Source organism: Salarias fasciatus, chromosome 4, assembly GCF_902148845.1.
Source record: "Salarias fasciatus chromosome 4, fSalaFa1.1, whole genome shotgun sequence".
In the NCBI taxonomy this organism is placed as follows: Eukaryota; Metazoa; Chordata; class Actinopteri; order Blenniiformes; family Blenniidae; genus Salarias; species Salarias fasciatus.
Genome location: NC_043748.1, coordinates 3877719 through 3891366, shown reverse-complemented (window position 1 = coordinate 3891366; position 13648 = coordinate 3877719). Strand labels below are relative to the sequence as shown.

Genomic DNA, 13648 nt, shown 5'->3' with positions numbered 1-13648 from the left:
TTCAGTTTCTCAGTGGTTAGGCTCTTTTATTCATCACTTCAGGTCCCACTGTGGGTCCCATGGCAGTTAATACCAGGATCAGCTCATAATCCCTGAGAAGCCAGTATTGGGAATGAACTGTTCGAACCCTCCAGATACTGGAGAATAAACACCACAGTCACTTAGCACAGTTCAAAGCGGTACAAATAATCACGTCCGGGTCATTAGAAGCGCATGTAAACCACGACGGGGAAATTACAATCTAAGCATAAACAATCGCTACTTATTTAAACCAAAAGGCACAGTATACAATACTGTCATCAGAATGGAGAATGCAACCCAATATGGGTGAGAAATGACACGGGGGGGGGGACGCGCCGCCTCCATGTGGAAACACTGAAGCTGCTCTCACCTCGCCGGCCTCGACGGGAACGGGAAACTTTCGCGTTGACGTTCAAACAGAGAGGCGCATTTTTGTGCAAATTTCGAATGGACTGCGGCTCGAAACCGTCTTTACAGATATTTGGAGTCGTTGGTTTCTTTTACCGTTTCGTGGCTTCGGAGGCGAGGAGCAGACATCAGCACATTTGAAACACAGCTGTGCAATAGTCGAACAACAACCCGAGACTTTTCAAAGCAATTCATAAAGGATGATTGTAACCCCAAGTCAAAATCTCTTCCACTCATTCACTTTTTCCCTGATTGTAATTAATGCAAGGACTCTTATTAAATTACTCTTTTAATCTAGATGAGCATGTGTTGAGATTTTGAGGGGTTAGTTTGTGTTAGTTCAGACACTAATCTGAGGCATATCAGTAAAGTGTGTGAACCACATCAGTTCACCTTAAAAATTCATCAGATAAGTAAAAAAAAGTGCTTTGTCCTGATATACCTCAGATTAAGTGACTAAAAGCATTTGGAAATCTGCCCTCTGCCAGCTCCAGTTACTGGGGAAATAACACTGTCTGCTTTAAAGCACAAGTACATCTTCATATTAGAGAACTTGTCCGGAGTCTTCACAGTTCAGAGAACTAAAAAAAAAATAAAAATAAAAAAAAGCCAATTGTGTGTGATTATGGGTTAAAAGCAAAGAAAGTTAACTAAAGCTGGCAAAACGGCTCCAATAAAAATGACAATACATTCTATGAGAATTGCAGAAACATTTACAAGCAACATAAACACGACGAAGCTGGACTGATTGCCTGCAAAAAACGTCGACGACGAAAGCTTCTTCCTGCCTCCGGCCCCTTGGCTCCCGGCAGGAAGGGATACAGTCCCCGACCGAGGCGGGCCGCACAGCAGCCCAGTAAAACTACACATGAAGACCGCGCTCCGCCGCAGCGACAACGCGGCGGCCGCGCGGTCCAATACCAAAAAACACTGGTCCCCGAGCGCCTTTCAGATACCGAGGCGCGGCGGGGACGAGGATGAGAAAGGAGCGGTCGCCCTAGAAGGCAACCCCGGGGGGACACCACGGGGTGTCCGGGTACAGGAGACAGTGCACGGACCTGAACCTGGAAGACAGACGGAGAGAAGCCCGGGTTAGATCAAACAGCTTTTCTCAAAATATGAAAATGGACTTCACGCTGACACTTCTGGGCGTTCGTTTACCTGGATGGATCCTCCTCTACAGGAAAAGCTCCTTTCAAATTGATGATGTTGCTCTTGTTTTCAAACATCCCATAACTGAGTGTGATCTGGAGGGAAAAGAACAGAAACGTGAGAAAAAAAAAAAAAATCCTCATGCTGATCTCTCAACAAGAAGCTTTTCCTAGTTTTGTTTTTACCTGCTTGTGGATCTCGGATCTCGACACCTGCTGCAGGTTTTCCAGGTGGGAGTGGAACAGGCTGCTGCGGGTCAGCGGGACGCCCAGGACCGACTCGATGATGTAGCCGACGGTGCAGTCGTCAGGCAGGCGGATCTTCTCCGCCGTGTTCATGAAGTGACCGCCACTGCAAAGACGCAAAGCGATAACCCGTTAACGCTGATTTCTGAGGAGCTAAAGATTGTAAATAAGCTTCTGTCCTGAAACTGAAAGCACATATTTCACTCTCCAGTTATGCTGGGTGATGGGAAAGTGAAAGGCACCACTGTAATGGAAGCTATTTAAAAGCAAATCTATATTTCTTAAGTTTCAGGGCTTAATTATTTGCCTCTTACCTGGCCCACGGACTCATCTTCAGAGCCAGACCACGACTCACACAGAAGCCGGCTCCTCCGGTGGCAAACCAGAAATTCACCGGTTTCTACAGGAAAAAGGGAGAAATCGTATCAGATCAGTGACCTGAAGGAGGACGTCTGAACATCCCGGTGGTGGGAAGCCGTCCCTCTACGTACCATTTTGTTGTCCCCCAGCCTCTCGGTGGCCTCGATGGGCCGGTCCAGGCTGGGTTTACCGATGTACATGTCCTGGGTGTGGGGGTACTGAGACAGGTGCTTCACCAGAGTCCGGACGTTCACGTAATTGTCGTCGTCGACGTGACAGAACCACCTGAGAAACGGAAATATTAGATCCGGGCGTATTTAAGCAAATGCATCGATCAGTGGCTGAAAGAAAAAGCCGGCCGGCGCTCACTTCTTCCCGGACTCGATGAACTTGTCGTATTCCACGGCCATCTTGCATGACAGGGCTTGCCGACTGTGAGCCGCCGAGCAGTTGGTGTTGATTGCGTGACTCCCTGTGGCAGCAAAGACAGAAGTGGTGTTACAGATATAATCAACAAAAGGAGGCTGGATACCTAAATAACAGTCTTTCATCAAGGACAAAAAGAGCTCAAAGCTATTTTTTTTTTATGACATTAATAAGAACTGGTCCTTTATTACCAAATAAAACAAATGCGTCTCTGTTCCTCTCATAAAACTCACCGATTTTCCTTTTTAGCTCCTCATCCTCTCCATCTGTGAAGACGTAGGTCTGCGGGGGAAACAAGAGAAGTCACAGATAAGTGGAGTCGCCCCTCAAACTCATAAACTCCCGGCCCACTCCGGGCCGATCATGTGAAGTGGTCACACGATCAGACCCGGCAGCGCGTCCCAAGTCCCTCGGCCTCGCATCGCCGTCGGTGTGATTAGCATCAATCATCGTGCCTTTTTACGCAGTGGAAAATGCACTGAGTTAAACAGCACCCCCCCTCCCCGCTCTAATAAAGGCCTTTTGTGCCGCCTTTTACTCTCTCCATGGCAACGGCGCAGCCGCCCCAAAGCATCCCAGACAAACAACAAAGGCGGAGGCAGACTGTCCGCCTCCCACACACACCCCATTCATGTGGCACATCCTGACCGAGCCCCCACCCCCTCTTCCCCTGCTCCCCCCACCCCGCTGGACCTGCTGCCAGGCTGCAGCACGTCTCACACAGCTGAAACTGTATCACCAAAATGTTACAGTCGCCACAGACCGGATGAAATAGAAGATTGTTATCTGCAGTTGTCTCTGGCATCGTCGCCGCACGACAGCCCGACTCGGAAGGTTAAAAGAACTAAAACCACAGGACTGCCTGTTGAATGTAGCAATTGTAAAAAGCAGGGGAGGGGGTCGAGATTAGACGCTTCTTTACAACTCGCGCTGAGCAGGTGCAAGCTGCTGAATGCTGATGATAAAAAGGGCGGCTGGCCCCGGGCTTTGTAACCGCCAGTGGTGTGTTTACTCTTCACCTCAGGTGAGGCAGCACCTGCCCAACGCCACGCCGCCTTATCTGAGCCACGTGTCTCTACACGCCAGGCCGCGGCGCCTCAGCCCTCGACAGCAGAGCGCCGAGTGTCGGCCGCACACCTCCTTCCAGGATGCTCATTGTCTAAGAATTTAAAGAAAAAAGAAAAACCAGAGGTCTACTTTTCCTGGAGGCGGGAAGAAAACAAAGACTGGAGCAGTTTGTGGAACAAAATCTGAGCAGATGTTGCTCGACGCCGCGGCCGCGAGCCTGTATTTGTTTAAGAAAAGACGGCGGTTTCGCTGGTGAAGGGATCAGAGGCTGGCGCTGTTTGCTTTAAAGCCACGTTGAATAGACGGCCTAATCACTGAGGCAGCTGCCAGAGCTGGCCGGGCACTCACACAGAGGCGGGAGGGGGGGGAGAGGGGTGTCTCACTGCTGATTAGTAAATCCAAAACCCTGTGTGGCCATTCACCCCCGTGTCCCCCCCCCCCCCCCCCCCCCCCCCCCCCCCCCCCCCCCCCCCCCCTCCGGGACACATACACAGCCAGAGCCTCTTCAATAGAACAATGCTGCGAGTTTTCATGCTGGGTAAAGTCTCAACTGGGTAAATTCTGAATATGTTTGCCAGAATTTGCATACAGCTGCAGGAGTTAACCAAAGAGAAAACCTCCAGACAAAGACTTTCCCGTCTTCTGCCACTGTTTCTCAAGAGAAAAGAGTAAAAGTTACTTTCAGGGAATACAGATCTGTGAGGTGGTTGTGTGTGAAGAGCAGATAAGAGGGTAGAGGGCACAGGGTGAGGAGGAGGAGGAGGAGGAGGAGGAGATGAAGGGGTGTGGTGACCCTGCGCTCCTGAACACAGGAAGCGCTGGCACGGCCCCGTCTGCGCCGACGTGGTGCCGAGCTGGCTGTCTCCAGCTTCCCAGGAAGGAAGGGCACCGGGCTGCTGCAGCCTTTAAAAAAAAAAAAAAAAAAAAAAAAAAAAAAAAAAAAAAAAAAAAATCGACCGCCTCCACCCCGACTCCTTCCCCGTCCTGTCTCAGCCATTTAAAAGCATCTCACTGCTTTTCATCAAGACAAAAGAGAGGAATGAGACGGATCAGAGGAGCACCAGATGATGAAACTCTGCATCTGTGCAGAAGCACTCCCAGACTCCCAACACTGAGCGTCTTCGCCACCCACCTTCTGCCCACTTGTACTTTACTACTTCAAGCTGAAGCCATTTCATCAACGCCAAGAGTTTTTTTTCACTGAAGCCTAAAAGCACTCATTGTTGAAGTGTTGGCTAATTATCGAACTCTTAAGACAGGAATGCATGGCACACTACCACGGAGATGTCAGTGCCAGCTGTCCAGACACTAGAAAATGAATCTGCCCTCTGGTCAAAGCTGCCACTGGCTCGTCGTGCTGGACGAGAAAAGGGAGAAGCAGGAGGGGATGGAGGAGGACTTTCTGCAGCACAAGCCCCCCATTCAGACGGCGGCTATTCACAGATAGCAAGTGGTGGGATTTACAAAAACCTGGTATTTATGCGCTCAATGGGCTCAAAGATTAAGAAGGCCACAGGCGCTATGTGTCAACACAGTTATCACAGAGATAATCTCTCCTCCCTGATCTCACATAAACAGCAACAGATAGCAGCTCCCATCTGGACGCAACGTGAGAGCTCTCACTGCGAACCGCAAAGTTCTATTCTATTCTATTAATGTCCTTCCTTCTGCAAAGAAAAATTACCACATGTGCTCCTCGCCTGTGCAAAATAAAATCTAAACTCCGCAGATGTTTCATCAGCTGAGCGTGAGAATCGAACCTGAGTGCAGGGGACGGCCATATGTACACGGTGGGAACTGGGAGCATCATATGGCTGGCATTAAGGCCGTCCTTTGTTCCGAGGCCCCCCTGACCACCTGGCACCCTTCCTCCGGGAACTCCCTCTTGCATTGTGGCGCTTTTTAGTCCGTCCCTTTCTGTGCACACAGCCACGCAGCAGCTGCCCGCCCGCCCCGCTGTTAACGCCGTGCAGCGTGGAGCTTCCTAACATCACCGCCGCAGTAACTACAACCAGTTAGCACTTCACATCACAGCAGGTGTTCAGTGTTGATCATCAATGCCAGCCAGGCAGGTAAATTGCATCTGATGATCACCCCTATACTTTTATTTAACAGTTAAGCGAAGTGATTGTGACAGCCTATTATTTTTAGTACAATTCCCGGCATCAAACGTCTCACGAGATCAGATTTCTGCACAGACTCCACTGATGCAGAGATGAAAATGTGAAACCCAGAGTGTGACAGTGCCCGAGGCAAATCAAGAAGACTTCTCCAAGAGCGCATGTGACATTTCTCGGAGGAGGATAAAATCACTTTGACTAGGCCCCGTTTTCTCCATCCACAGTCTAAAAGAAGCGTGGTTCTCATACTCAGCCCAAGCTTGCCTATAGACGCACCCCTTTGTCCCAGGCATCCCCTCAACGAAGCCCCCCGATTCCCCATCCCTCCAGTGAGCCTGACCCAGACTCAGCTCCCACGTTCCCATGGAGAGAGGGGAGACGAGGGGCTGGGAAAGCTTTTCTTCCCCCTTCAGAAAGACGCTTTGTTAGTGCTGGAAGGGGGACAGCGCTGGAGTCGCTGCTGTGAAGCATCCATTGCAGCAGGGGCATTCACAGGGACACCCGAAAAGAGGGGGGATAATAGAGAGCGGGGAGAGAGAGAGGGGGGGGGGGCTGAAAAGGGGAGAAGAGGGAGTCCTGAAACTGCTCCCTCCGTTCTCAGGGGCATCACTCAGAGGAGAATAAAAAGTGACAGAGGTGAGGAAATTCAGTAAGATTAACAGGGTTTTTTTTTTCCAATGTGTCATCTGGTGACACGGGGGAACAATGGAGTACAGTCAACATCCATGAAAGAGGAACCACCTGCATGATTGCAACAGATCAGCTCTGCATATTGTAAGCAAATTAAACAAAAATCTTAAGTTGCAGTCTGTGCAAACACAAAGCATTAATATTATTGCATATTTCATTCATTCATACCTGATGCATGTTTCTGGAGATCCATGTGTCCAGCAGCAGGTTCAGCCGGGACTGGTGGAACTTCTTGGTGGTCTTCACCGCAACGAAGATGTCATCCGCGCTGATGTCCTCGGCCGCGGGGGGGTCCGCGGAGGACCGCGGGGGCTTCTCCACCTCCCTGCGTCCGCGGCTCAGCTTGGTGAAGTACGCCGAGAAGCCCTTCCCGTCCCGGGCGCTCCCGTCCTGGAGCAGAGAGCGCGTGCCGGGCTCCCCTCCGTCCGCGCGCCCGTCCACCTGGACCTGCACCCGGTGATGCTGCTGCACGGCCAGCAGCACCAGCAGCAGGCACAGGCCCGCCGTGCAGGCCACGGAGATCGCCGCCTTCCTCCCATTATTCTTCAACATGGCTGAAATAAAAAAAAAAAACCGACTAAAAGCTGGGGTGAAGCTCTGAGTGACAGTCCATATGGAGAGACCTAGAGCACGCGCTCTCCGTGATGCTGCATTGCTGTAGCGCGTCTGGAGGCTCGGTCTAGTGGGGCCATATATAAGCTTCCGCGGTGGCCACGCCCCGTGGGCGGGGCTGAGGCCATGCCGCAGCCCGTTATGGACTAAAGGGGGCGTGGTTATAATCCATGTTGACAAATCTCCAGAATTTGATTTCATTGACATAAATTGAGTCTGAATATCAAGAAAAGTCAAGAATTTCTGGATTTTGCAAAACAAACAAACTGGCGGTGTTGATGATTAGATGATTAACTCTAATAATAAGTAGTTAGTAAGTGGATATGAGACTTCACCCTTCTGTGTGGAGATTGCATGTTCTCCCTGTGTGTGCATGTGCTTTCTCCAGATTAATTCCAAAAGCATGAATGGTGAATCAGATTGTTCCCCCGCAGGTATAAATCCAGGTAATTCCTTGTTTGTCAGCAGGAGGGCCCTCAATCCAGATGCTCAGGAACATCTGGAGTTCAACCAGAAACCTCTTGATCTGCAGTCAGATGCACTACACCAGTTTCAAACTGCATAATTTCACAAATTCACCCTCAACATAGCTTTGAGGATAATGCTAGATCCTCCTAAAACATCGTTGGCCTTCATTACAATATCACTGATCTTCTCATTTCAGACATTTTGTTTATCCTACAAATTTGTTTTATACAAAATTACAAGAAATGCATTACAATCAGGAATACTGTTTTATTGACAATCACGTAATCTACAACATTTACAGGATATACTGCAAGGTGGGATTGCTCACTATGGTTCTTTGAGATTTATGTTATTTTTTTAAATCTTCATTTTTAAAATGCATTTCCACCATTAAGCATAAATGATCCATAATGGTGCTTTACCCTGTGAGGAGCATTCACTCACTCACACACTCACACAACAATGGTCACAGCTGCCATGCAAGGTGCTTGACCTCCACCGGGAGCAATTTAGGGTTCAGTGTGTTGCTCAGGGACACTTCTACATATGGACAGGGGGCTCAAACCACCAACCTCACTAATGGAAAACAACCTGCTCTGCTTTAATGTTTGTTTGGTTTTTTTTAAATTTGAAGTCTGGCTCTTTTTAGAAGAATTCTTTTCCTTTCATTAACGCTGTCTTATGGCTTTCAAATTAAACTACAGCTTTGGCTGGAAAAAGAGAGGAGAATTTGGAATTTCACTTTCATTTTAATTGATCTTTTTATTTTTTCCGAGGGTGAAGCTATTCGAACACAGCCACGTACGAGCCGGGTGTTTGCCGCACAAACAGGCCCCATTGTTATTGGCTGACCTTGTGAGGGCTCTAAACAGTTGGCCATTCCCGAACACTTGTTATTCAAATTTTGGCTCCGGCGACTGAGTGCCGTCTGCTGCTGGGACGCCGACCAAAAGCACACAAGTCCCATTCAGACCAACGTGCAGCTGGTGGAGGCTCAGTAACCCCGACGCCCGGCAGCAATCGCCACGTCCAATGAGTGAAAATGGCGTCAAATCTTCTTTAAACTTCTAACGATTACACAAAGAGGTCATCGCTTCAACACAGTCGCCGCTTCAGATTGATCCTTTGAACCTGAAAATCTAAACAACTGTGAAATGGTGAAATCTGATTTTATCAAACCAATTTCACCTCTTACTAATCTTGGCCACTTTTGGGCAGACCCCGTGCGATCACTGCATCAATATCTGAACTGTAATCGCTTGCAGGACTGTTGCTGCGGTTACAATAAACTGAACTGATCTTCCAAAAAGTCAACATTACACTCCAGTCACTCTTTCAGCCTCCATTCAACAAGAACTTGCTTCCCACTGCAGGTGTTTCATTCTTTATAATCCTACTACGTGTTTAAAATAACTTACCTTTCTGCTTTTCAAGCATCAAACAAGGCCTTTAGTGAGCCTTTGGAAAACCAGCACAGAAAGCTGTGTGGAAACGGCATCAGAACCCAGACAGAGGGGGCCGTCTCTCTGGCCTCCATTCTCCTTCCATCAAGCAGCTCTTTCTTTCTTTCTGCTGGGCTCGCCAGCCATTCGTCCCACCTTGGAAACAGTTTCAGGCCCTTTGGGTTTGCGAGAACAATGTCAGTTGTTAAAACGGCGAGTGAAAAAGCGTTGCTGTCCGGCTCCAGTCTCACCCACCTCCTCAGTTCTCTGTTTACTTCAACCTTTTGCTGAAACCCACCGACTTTCTTGTCCCTTTTGAAATCACCCCCCACGCAACCACTACCTCCTTTTTGACCTCCCCGCTAGAAAAAATGACTGAACGCCAGTGAGATTCAATCTGGTTTCTTCTGACAAGCCCACTTCCTCACCGCAGTGCCCACAAATCCACAAATAAATACCACAATGTGCTGGGGTCTGATTGTATCAGCATGTCCGATCTGAGCTCAGACACTTTAATGAAAGGCCTGCTATTTATAGTTCCAGCACAAAGATGATTGAATGTATGTGTGTGTGTGTGTGTGATCCAGCAGGTAAACAGTCCCTATATGTTGCAACATGCCACAGCCGTCTGGAAACACATGTCTGCATTCGGCTCTGGCAGCCACAGCTCCTCACTGTATGGATTCAGCATGGTGGAAACACATGGAAGACATTGGCTCAAAGCAGCTTCCTTTTATCTCTGAATATACTCTGATTTACATTCCTCACGGCAATTTCCTCACTGTGTCTGCTCTTTTAAACCTTTATTTCATGAAAAAAATAATAACAGAATTCCACTTTCTTGCATTCAGACCTTAAAAAGGCTTGTAAAGAATTTGAAATGTAATAAATAGACTGTGGTGACCCTCGGAGGATCAGCGATGAGAGCTGAGCGGTGGGATCAGTCCTCACGTCTGTTTATTTTCCCATCGTGGACACACTATCTCTGACGGGATTACAGGTCACACCAGAAGTGAGAGCCAGGGGACCGGGCGTCTTCCTCACAACTTGGCTTCGGTTTCCATCATCAAGCAACATAAGAGGGAACTCTCCGAGGACCGGGACTGGGAACACTTTCAGCTGCTCAGGAGACGAGTAAACACAAGCAGCTTGTATTGGTCTGCAGAGGGAGTTCCCACAGGTCGGAGACCAGCTCCTCCAGGTAAACACAGTGAGCTGGAGAGCTGGAGAACAAGAAGAACATGCTTGAAAAGAAGAACATACAGTTAGAACATAAAATGAGAAGGTATCAAGACCCAATGACAAGAAGAGGCAGCAACAAAGCAGCTGAGACCAGCTAATACCTTAACTAGATAGGCGGATGTTTAATCGGTGTGCAGGTTAATGTTAACGTCACTTGCTGGAGGTGGTTGTTTGAGCAGCGTGGGTCTCTGAGCGAGGCTACCCACTGCTCCTCAAAGATGGAACAAAAACAGGGAACAAACCTGGCTGCATATAAATGAAAGACTCCTCTCCTGAAATTCTCCAAATTAAAGAGAAATGAGGTGCTGCTTCTGCAGAAAATGGGAAATTGTGCCAAAGTTCACATGGAGCAGTTATGCTTTCCTCAGTAAAAGCGACACTTCACAAGTTTAGAGTTTATTTTCAAGTTAAATAATCAAACATACGCCAACATTTAGGGATTTCTTTCTTTGTGAAGTGACTTAGTTTCCATTAAAAAAAGGAAAATCCCTCCTTTTTTATTCTTAACCAGTTCAAGAACACAAAGCTGAAAATGATTTTGGCTTCCATTTCATTGTCGAATCAGATCATTTTTGCGATACACCAGCCCTCTTTGTTTCACAGCAGCTCCATTCTTCTCTTCATTCTACAAACCCACTTATTGTTGCTGGAAACTGGATATTCACTGGAGACCCCTCAGGTCTGTATTTCCACCAGGAGCTGCAGGAACTCATGGGACCTCTAAAAGCCCCGTTATTTCCATATCATAATGTAAATTTAAAGAGGTAGGAAGTCGGTTGTTGCCCATCCAAGAAAAGCCCGTGAAAAGGTCCCTTGTGTTGCAGTAAATGGCCCTTTTCCTCATCTTTTTGACCGTAGCCTCCAGCGGTCTTTCTTAGACGTCCACTGGGAGGCCGGGCACTGATGCAGTTGGTTGTGTCCTTTCGCAATTGTCACTTGAAAACATCGGGAGTGTGAGCTGCCGCGGAGGCGCTGTGTGAAAAGAGTTTATTTGCTGCTGTAAAAGTGAGCAAACTCCTGATTTTCTGCAGGATGTATCGGTAGCCATGCTGTTTGCTTTATGCTTCCTGGGTAAATAAGCTCCGCGCTGTGAGCCGGGGGAGATTTCTACAGCCGGGGAGAAACGCTGAACTCTTCAGATCCAATGAAAACAGGAAACTCACAGTCGGTGGCTGATGTCCTATTTTGCAGACCCGCCTCCCGTGCCGTCGTATTCGCTCCCTCTGCACGGCCAGCAGAACCCAGCCCATTTGCATAACTGTTCAGACCTGCTCTGCTCGTCACCCCTCCTGCCCTACTTCCACTCCGTCACCCTAATGCCTCGCAGCACTCTCGCTTTGTCGCAGCTCGCATCGTCCAGGGAACATCAAATGATCAGCACATTTAGAGTCCTGTCTGGTCTCCAGACTCACTGACACAATCTGTGTGAGAGTGTGTGTTCCGGTGAAAGACCGGGGCTGTGGGGAAGTGACGGGCTCTCACGGGACGGCACACCGACAGGCTCCGCTGGGAAAGTGCTGAGGTTTCACTCTGGGAGAGCAGTGTGGGTGTTACAGATTGTGTCACTTCTATTTATTCTCCGGGAGGACGTCTGAATGACCACAGACGTGTGGGCTGACTGGAAATAGCTCCAGCTACATTTTAGAACAGGATCCAACATCAAGAAGGGAATCACTGAGGAACCATATGGTGACTTTTACTTGACAGACTCTGATAGCATGAAAAGAGGGGGTATAGCTCAGTGGTAGAGCATTTGACTGCAGATCAAGAGGTCTCCAGTTCAAATCCGGATGCCCCCTAAAGTATTATACTTAATTAAAGCACTCTTCAAAGAGTCGTCTCAGGAAAGAAGCACTCCTAAAGCTTATGAACTTAGGACATTATGGAAGCGAGTATTGTTTGGGGAACAGTGATGAACTTCTTCGAAAGACGTGATGCTTTGCTCCCAGCTCTATTTAAACTTTATGCGTCAGTCATATATGATGTTATTCACATAAAATATGAACTTGTGAGCAACCAAGGGGGTATAGCTCAGTGGTAGAGCATTTGACTGCAGATCAAGAGGTCTCCGGTTCAAATCCGGATGCCCCCTGAAGTGTTACCTGTTGCCCATGACAGTTGTTGAAGGCAATGTAGTGATGGGCAAGGAGGACAGTTTGTTTGACAAGAGGAGTTGAACATCTTCATAAAAGGCCTGATCTTAATCTGACTTAACAAACATCCCACAACAATAATTTCTCCTGTAAGAACTTACCAGACCTGAGATGACTGATATTCACAGTGTTCTCTCACCAAATTCTGCAGAAAGTCTCTCCTGAATCCTGCTCTGCAGGGTTCTTCCCATTATACGGGAATTTTCCTTTACGCCGTCGCCCATTCTTGTTCAATTGGAATAGTTGGGCCTCTATCTGTCAATCTGTTGTATTAGTCGCCATACAAATGTAATTGCAATTGAATCCATAACCAAACGATCTCAACCAGGTCTCCTCACATATGACTTCCACCTGGAAACATCACACAGGGGGAATAGCTCAGTGGGTGCTCCCCAGCTTTATGTACTCATTGAACACTCATACATCCAGTAAATTAGTTGTCATGATTGATGAATGATATGAGTTTCTTTGTAGAGACATTTCTTCTAAAAATGTATGTTTTCCTCAAACTGGTTCCAAAGGATGAATAACAGTGAGGGAGAAATTCACATATTTATGGACTCTGAGACTTGCTTACTGTTGATATTTAGTCTTGTCTAAAACAGGATATGCAAAAATATGGAGAAATGTGTAAAGACTGCACTGTGGTGGGGGGTATAGCTCAGTGGTAGAGCATTTGACTGCAGATCAAGAGGTCTCCGGTTCAACTCCGGATGCCCCCTGTGGACCTTCAATATTGGCTAATTCTACATCTCCACAATCTGAACATCAATGCCCTTCGTAGAGTGATTGATCGTCATGTGAACATGTGCTGACCTTGTGTCCGTGTATTTCACGTGCCATTTGGCCAGATTGCAGCCTCTTAACGGTTAGATTTGGTCCGCGGGCCTTTTGTTTGACACCCTTCATCTACAGGAAAGATAATACCAAGTATTCCTCAGCCTTCACTCGTCTCTCTTTAACTACTTTAATCTGAGCATGAAAATTATTCATTCAACTTAAACATTATCTGTATGCAAGAAATACTTTAAAATGATTGATCCTGAAGGAAATTCGATATCTTGGCTGCCACCATCACCTTGACTTGGTCATTGATTAACTGTGTGTGCGTGTGTGTGTGTGTGTGCAGGTGTTTTTTATTATGCTGAAAAGGCCAGGCCATCTTTAACATTCCCGATGAGGAAAATCCCTGAGAATTCACAGAGATTCCTCCAAAATATTCACCTCTGACGCCGCGCCGC

The 13648-nt window shown here is 47.8% G+C and overlaps 1 protein-coding gene and 3 non-coding genes across 4 annotated transcripts; 3 read left to right on the top strand and 1 right to left on the bottom strand.

The window, feature by feature from the left end:
- Positions 1–7057, bottom strand: lfng (LFNG O-fucosylpeptide 3-beta-N-acetylglucosaminyltransferase). The gene is made up of 8 exons (XM_030090135.1): positions 6659–7057; positions 2846–2894; positions 2556–2658; positions 2318–2471; positions 2141–2226; positions 1767–1932; positions 1591–1676; positions 1–1493 (listed from the first exon to the last, which is right to left on the bottom strand). Exons 1-8 carry the CDS (start codon positions 7040–7042, stop codon positions 1427–1429), a joined length of 1095 nt encoding a protein of 364 aa, XP_029945995.1. The 5' UTR covers positions 7043–7057; the 3' UTR covers positions 1–1426.
- Positions 7058–11981: 4924 nt separating this feature from the next.
- On the top strand, positions 11982–12053 carry trnac-gca (transfer RNA cysteine (anticodon GCA)). The gene has a single exon. It is a non-coding gene; the product is annotated as a tRNA-Cys (tRNA).
- Positions 12054–12274: 221 nt separating this feature from the next.
- Positions 12275–12346, top strand: trnac-gca (transfer RNA cysteine (anticodon GCA)). Its single transcript has one exon. It is a non-coding gene; the product is annotated as a tRNA-Cys (tRNA).
- Positions 12347–13057: 711 nt separating this feature from the next.
- trnac-gca (transfer RNA cysteine (anticodon GCA)) lies at positions 13058–13129 on the top strand. The gene has a single exon. It is a non-coding gene; the product is annotated as a tRNA-Cys (tRNA).
- The last annotated feature ends 519 nt before the right edge of the window (positions 13130–13648 follow it).